Source organism: Peromyscus leucopus, chromosome 16_21 (assembly GCF_004664715.2).
Source record: "Peromyscus leucopus breed LL Stock chromosome 16_21, UCI_PerLeu_2.1, whole genome shotgun sequence".
Classification (NCBI taxonomy): domain Eukaryota; kingdom Metazoa; phylum Chordata; class Mammalia; order Rodentia; family Cricetidae; genus Peromyscus; species Peromyscus leucopus.
The window spans coordinates 7,689,805-7,697,192 of record NC_051084.1 but is presented as its reverse complement, the minus strand read 5'-3'; the positions used below and the strand labels follow the sequence as shown (position 1 = coordinate 7,697,192).

The following is a 7,388-nucleotide window of genomic DNA, read 5'->3' as shown; positions in this document are numbered from 1 at the left end:
CATTGTCTGTGTGTCTGTCCTTTCTTCATTCCCTCATTGGCCCTAGCCAGGGATCTAGGACCTAAGCAGTGGCTGCTACACAGATTACAGGATGGCCCAGCTCACTGTAGACACTGCTGCCCTTAGGCTGGTGTGACCGGGGGGTACAAGAAGCAGCTTACCCAGGAAGCCAGTGAGAGCTGGTCAGTGAGCATGTCTCATGGTCTCCGCTTCAGTTTCTCTCTCCAGTTCCAAGGACAGGCTGTATGTAACCTGCAAGCCAGATAAACCCTGTCCACTCCGAGATGCTTTTGGTCACAGTGTTTGTCCCAGCAAAGAAAGCAAATGAGGACTGCATCTAATGGTTGGCTGGGTTGACACACTGTCTTCGTCAGGGTTTCCATCGCTGCAAGGAAACACCAGGACCAAAAGGCAAGCTGGGGAGGAAAGGGTTTGTTCAGCTCACACTTCCACAGCTCTGCTCATCATCTAAGGAAGTCAGGGCAGGAACTCACACAGGACAGCAACCTGGAGACTGGAATCCATGCAGAGGTCATTGAGAGGAGCTGCTTACTGACTTGCTCCTCATGGCTTGCTCAGTCTGCTTTCTCATAGAACCCAGGACCACCAGCCCAGGGATGGAACTTTCCACAATGGGCTGGGCCCTGCCCCATTGTTCACTAATGAGAAAATGCCTTACAGCAGGATCTCATGGAGGCTTTTTCTCAATTGAGATTCCCTCTTTTCACATAACTCTAGTTTGTGTGTCAAGTTGACAAAACTTGTTAGCACACACATCAGGAGTGCAGTGGCCTGGGGCTGGAAAAAGGGTGGTTGAGAGCACTTGGCTTCTCTTCAGAGGACCTGAATTTGATTCCCAGCATCCACAGTAGGCTAACAATCATGTGGAACTCTAGTTCCAGGGCATCTGCACTCCTTGGATAGAGCATGTATGTGGTGCACAGATGTGCATGCAAACAAAACACCCATATACATAGAAATAAAAGAAATTTTTTATATAAAAAATATGAAGCAGTACATTGGGAGGCATCTGAGAGACTGCATGCACCCCTGGAAACAAGAACCAACAATGCTACACCCTCTTTCTCATGGCTTCAGGAATGCTCTCGCTGAGAGGAGAGGGACTCTCTGCTTGCATAAGGGTCATGTTCTTCATGAGCCACCATCAGAGCATTGGCCATGTTGAAGCTGCTGATGGTTGATGTCTAATTTCAGTACTAACTGAATCTGGAACCAGCAAACAGACAAGCCACTGGACATGCCCATGAGGGACTTCCAAGAACAAGTTATATAGAGCAGAGATCCACCTTGAATATGGGGAGCCCCTTTTCGGTGGCCCCAGATAAAAATTTCTAGAGAAAAACTTCTCCTTTTCCCTGCTTGCCTTCACACCATGCTGGCAAGTCCATCTGCCTTGTGTGAGTCTCACTGTTGAGTTTATCCATCATATTGCGGTAGCTGCTGTAGGGTAATGTTAATCCCACTGGACAAGAGTAAAGACCATTACCCAGATTCTTTGGTCAGATTGTGAAAGGTTTATTTTCTGTCAACCATGGCTGGGAATCAGAGCTGAGAGCAAGCCATTTAACAGAAGTCCTGTGGTGGTGGCACACGCCCTTAATCCGGTCACATGGCAGGCAGAGTCTCTGTGTGTTCAAGGACACAGCCAAGCAGTGACCCGAACCTTTAATCTCAGTATGAACCATAGAGACCTGGAGGTCTGTATAGACAGGCAGTGACAAGGAAGTCATGTGGTTGGGTTTAGAGCCAAAGAGAAGGCAGAACAAAAAAGCAATAAAAAGACAGGTAACAGGGCTGGAGAGATGGCTCAGTGGTTAAGAACACCTGCTGCTCTTCCAGAGGACCTGAGTTTGATTCCCAGCAACCACATGGTGGCTCACAACCATCTGTAATGAGATCTGGTGCCCTCTTCTGGCCTGCATGCATACATTCAGACAGAACATTGTATACATAATAAATAAATCAATCTTTAAAACAAAAAAAGACAGGACACAGGAAGAAGGTCTCTCTCTCAGGGGAAGGACAGTAGCGAGTGGTAAGATAAGGTGGTCTTAGCTTTTGGCTACTGCTCGATCTCTGGGCTTTTAACTCTTTATTTGGCTGTGTTTCTCATTTAATAAGACCGTTTAGAATTGTATCTACAGAGTAGGGTTTACAGTGTCCAAAAACCCTGCAAGACTGGGGGGTTTTCAAGGATTGGGTTTCCCAGAGGAATTTTGGTTATGCAGGGACTTGACTGAACATTTTCTAATCGTTTGGCAGAACATCTTATCAAGGTATGACTAAGCTGTGAGTCAAACTCCACAGGTGTGTGAGGGGGGAGGGGGCATGTCAAATCCAGAAACAGGTTAAGCACAGTCAAGCTTGAATTTGCAGCAAATAGAAATGAACATGTTTTCACCTTATAACAAAATGGCTTCTGTCAGTAAGATGGAGTCAGGCTGGTCCAGCAGTAACAGGTCAGTGGAAAGTCACCCTGGACCTGGCCTGTCTCAGAGCTCCAAGACTTGATAATCCCTACCCCATCAACTCAGGGTCAACTGCCAAACAATGTTTCTCAAAGCTGCTGTCAAGCAATACAGCAATAAGTCCATCCACACTGTATATTTTTCCCTAGCTCCCTGCACATGCTCCAAACCCTGTAAAAGCCCTCCCCTCCACCAGGTCCTCTGCTGTCTCTGTCCCCATCAAGGCAGCCACCATTCTGTGTTCTCCCCAATAAGTCTCTCTGTGAGGTGTGTTGCATGGTGTGACTTTGTGGTATTCTCTGGCCCCCGACGGCCAAGATGCCCTTGAACCAGAAAACCCCTCACAGCTGCCACCACCATTCTTCAGTGACACCAGAACCCAGCTTCTGTGGACTTCCTTGGAGGCGGAAGGCCACTGGCTCCCCAGGAACCCCAGGCTTTTAGGGACAGATAGGGACTGTGAGGCCTCTGCTTCATGGCCTGTGCAGCTGCTGGTTCTCAGCAATGGAGAAGCAGCTGATTGCACCCACTGGGATGGAATTCACATCCTTGAGAATATGAACAGCTGTACCAAGGGTGCTTGAAAAAGAGCAGTCTGCTCTCGGAGCAGCTCCTGATCACGGCCAGGATACCCTGCACTAGTGATGTGCTCCTCATGGATCGTGTCACCGCTGGTCAGGAAATGTCACCAGTTGGAGCTGATGGGATGTATCCTGAGAAACTGGCTCATCATGCACCCCCCATCTTTCCCCCTGGTGATTATGCTAATGTGTTTCTAAACCTGGCCATAGTTCCCTCCACTAAGCAATGTACAATCACTTGCCTTGCCAAAAGTTCTGGCCTCTGTGAAGATTTCCTTCATCTTTGTTCAGGATTGTCCCAGAAATGGGCTGTAATACAGCAGCTGTCCATTTTTAAATGGTGACTGTGCAGTGAGCAGAACCTGTCAATCCAGCCCTCCTCTCTTCTTCAGACAGCTGATCACAGGGCACACCCCATGAGGTGCATTGTGGGAAACAGAAAGCCACAGCAGGAGTAGAAACCATAGACACATGGTCACTTCTTCATGTGACTCGCTTGTGCCTTCAGGATCTGCTCAGGCTCCATCTCCCGTCTCCCCTGTGATGAAATGAGACCACTGCCTCACACTTCTGCCAGCACATCTCACACCTCTCCTGCCACCCTGCCGTCCCCAGATGGACTGTCCCTCAAATCATGAGCCAAAATAAATAATTTCTTCCTTGTTACTATTGTGTATTTTGCCATCACAATGAGAAGAGCAGGTAATATGTCCCATTCTATCTGTTTGTCACCATCTGTCCAGTGCCACCTTAAAGAATGGTGTCACTGTTTTCCCCGTGAGGAACCCCTGGTTTTGAGTTATCTTAGTTACTCTTCCATTGAACTCAGGGTAATAACAGAGCTCAGTGTGGGACCCTTCTAAAGCCTGTGGGCATTTGCTTGCCTTTAAAGACTGTATTTTATTTATTAACCTTTATCTTAGGAGTGTGTACACATAACACATGGGGTGTAGACAGGGGTCACTGCTGTCCTGGATTCAGACACGGACTCCCATTGGGAGTCTTTTTCCAGTGGAGACAGGAGCAACTGTATTGAAGCAATATTGCGGCTTCACACATGTGTGATCATATGAGGACCCTATCTCAAAACAAACATCTGCCAGTGACGCCTACAGAGGGCAACTGAACCTGGAGTTGGAGGAGCTGACGTCCTTTGTCATACTCTCCTGGGTGGTTGAGAAGATGCTGTAGTCCACTGTGGTTGTTTGGAAGAAATTAGCCCCCAAAAGGAGTGGGGCTCTTAGGAGGTGTGGCCTTGTTGGAGAAAGTGTGTCACTGTGGAGGTGGGCTTTGAGTTCTCATGTGCTCAGGATACCCAGGGTCTCAGATCATTTCCTGTTGCTGCAGATGAAGATGGAAGAACCCTCAGTCCTTCTCCAGCACCACATCTGCCTGCATCTGCCTTGCTTCCCACCATGACGATAACGGACTAAACCTGTGAAAGTGTAAGCCAGTCCAACTACATGTTTTCCTTTATAAGAGTTGTCGTGGTCATGGTGTCTCTTTGCAGCAACAGAAACCCTAACTCAGACATCCATGGACCAGTGTGGACAGAGAACGAGCAGCATGCTGCTGAAGTACCTACACAGTCCACCACCCTGGCTGTAAGATGCCACAAACCTGCTGGTGTTCGTGGCCTTGCTCAGCGCCCTGCTACTGATGGTGTGTGCTGGGTACTTCGTACAACTTCTATTTTTATCTAATTCTAGTTGGCCCAGGAATCGTTTGGAGATACAGCATCTGAGGAAGGAGATCATGAACCTTCAGGGTCTGAAACTAAAGAGAATCCTGAAGTCTCCACATAGGACAGGATCTTACTGCCAGCCGAGGACACCTCTAAGGAAGGCCACTGGGCCCATCCACAGCCTTTTATCCAGAAAGGATAAGGGATAAGGCCATAGGAGCCTCTGTCTTTAGTGACCTAGGATTGAAATTTCCCAAGGCACTGAGGAATGTCTACAATTGAATTTATAACCACTTCAAAAAGTATTCACACATAAGCTATACAGACATAAATAGAAATGAACATAAATTGGATCATTTCACATTTTATCTTAAAATATTTGTGTCTCACAGTCTTAGCTTAATACATTTACATCTTAGCTTTTGAAAATTTTTGTTTGTTTCGTGTTTGCACTGGTGTAAATCAAATTTTTTTTTACCCAAAAATAGAATTTTATTTGTTTGTGCTCTGTTTTGCACGGGCCCACGGAAGAATTTTAGGTTTAGCAGCAGCCAAGGAAACAACCTCTGGTGAACTGACTGCCTGTTGCTTCACAAAAGGCCTTTTTTATTGTTTCACAATTTACACCTCTTAGCAAGTCCATTTCCACACACCAAAAAACTTTTTTTTTTTTTTTTTTTTTTTTTTTTTTTTGGTTTTTTAGACAGGGTTTCTCTGTGCAGCTTTGTGCCTTTCCTGGAACTCACTCTGTAGCCCAGGCTGGCCTCGAACTCACAGAGATCCACCTGGCTCTGCCTCCCGTGTGCTGGGATTAAAGGCGTGCCCCACCACCGCCCAGCACACACCAAAAACTCTTATCTGGAGTTGTTTGAAGGAACCAAATGCCCAAGCAATTCTGTCATGAGACATCTTGGTTTCCAGGTCCTCTCAGAACTAAGTTTTGCAAAGGTCTTGACCCTCTTCTGGAAGAACTCAGATTAGAATCAAACACTTTTGTCGAAAGCTAACAGTAACACAAGGTAACAATAACAAAAGCTAATAGTAACAAAATGTAACAGTAACAAAAGGTAACAGTCACAATAGGTAAACTTGTCTTGAAAAAACAAAAACAAACAAACAAAAAACACCAAAAAGTAGCATTTTCTAGACATTTTAACAGGTCATTAATTGGAATCCATCTCATTACAATCAACCAAATGTCAGTCATGTCTTTATCCCAGCTCATTTACATGTGACTTTGCAGCTTGTCACGGTCTCATTCCCTCACTGATGTGTCAGATGTTGGTGTCCAGTACATGGGGTTAAATGACATTTAAAAACATCTTCAAGGGTTTGGAAAGATGGATGATTGTTGTGATCCCAGCACCATGTCTGTGTGTGAAGGTGTGGCTCACATCTGCCCTGAACTTCAACTCTAGGCACTGACGCCCTCTGGTGGTCTCCTTGGGCACTGCACCCACATGGGGCTGCCTGTCCAGGACAAGGGATGCAGCTGAAGGCAGGAGAAACCTCCAATCCCTTGGAACTGGTTAAACAAATCCAAGCTGAGAGGCTGGTGTCACAGGTCACGTGTGGAGAAGGACGATCTGAGACACTAACCTGCTTTCTGCACAGCTTCCTGCTGCTGTGGGACAGAGGTGCTGGTGAGCCTCCTTCAGGACAGGCTGTGTCCCCACACTGGGGACACTGAAGGAGACCTCAAGGCTTCCAAGGAATTCCAAGTGCTATAGGGCAGTCTGGGCCTCGTCCAGCTCTTTGCCACCTGGCTCCAACTGGTAATGCTCCGGCGTCTCGTGGCATTCCTACTTCCACTCAGAGAGTTGGTGTTCCCGCCGCCGCTGTGCTAAGCCTTGCACCCCGCGCCGCTGCAGTTGCTGCTGCTCCCAGGGCTGTGGCTCCCTACAAATACGCCTCGGGTGTCTGCAGCCCTCACCCCGCCATTCAGCCTCTGCAGGCACCACAGCCTGCAGTTCACGTCCAGGGGCAGGAGCCGCTGACTGCCTCGATGCTGGCTGCAGCACCCCCCCAGGAACAGAAGCAGATGCTGGGGGAGCATTTGTTCCCACTCATCCAAACAATGCATTCAAATCTGGCTGGAAAGATCACAGGGATGCTGCTGGAAATCGACAACTCGGAGCTGCTCCACATGCTGGAGTCCCCCGAGTCTCTCCGGTCCAAGGTGGATGAAGCTGTGGCAGTTCTGCAGGCTCATCATGCCAAGAAAGAAGCCGCCCAGAAGGTGGGCACTGTTGCTGCTGCTGCTACCTCTTAGACAAGGAAAAAGAGTCAAAAGCCAAATAACCCCTCCTGGCATTCATCTAAGGTCTGAAGACTTCCTAGTTTGTCTGTGGACCTCCACAGCAAGAACTACAAGTTGCAAATTCAATAGGTCATTTTGTATCAAAAGGTCAATTATGAGGCACCTAGAAATTTTCAATTATAAGAATATATTCTCTGGGTTCTGCTACGGCCCAGTGGGCAACTTTTTTTTTTTTTCCTATTGTGGGAAATGCAGAAGCTGACTGACACATGAGCTCACACTTACAGCTTACCCAGTGTAATTCCACATGTTCTTCACATGTGCACAAGGCTTGTTGGACAGAAAGGAAACCCAGGATGTGTGGGTGGGGGGCT

The 7,388-nt window shown here is 47.5% G+C and overlaps 1 protein-coding gene across 1 annotated transcript; it reads left to right on the top strand.

Annotated features, from left to right (window-relative positions):
• Positions 1-4,606: 4,606 nt before the first annotated feature.
• On the top strand, positions 4,607-7,188 carry LOC114705828 (polyadenylate-binding protein 4-like). The gene is made up of 2 exons (XM_037200070.1): positions 4,607-4,674; positions 6,447-7,188. The coding sequence occupies exons 1-2, from the start codon at positions 4,607-4,609 to the stop codon at positions 7,024-7,026; spliced, it is 648 nt and encodes a 215-aa protein (XP_037055965.1). The 3' UTR covers positions 7,027-7,188.
• Positions 7,189-7,388: the final 200 nt, after the last annotated feature.

Bases quoted from the DNA above. Each gene is read 5' to 3' on its own strand.
- LOC114705828 (XM_037200070.1), top strand. From the start codon at position 4,607: ATGGACCAGTGTGGACAGAGAACGAGCAGCATGCTGCTGAAGTACCTA. The intron at 4,675-6,446 runs GTAAGATGCCAC...GGGACACTGAAG, and splicing joins CACAGTCCACCACCCTGGCT to GAGACCTCAAGGCTTCCAAG.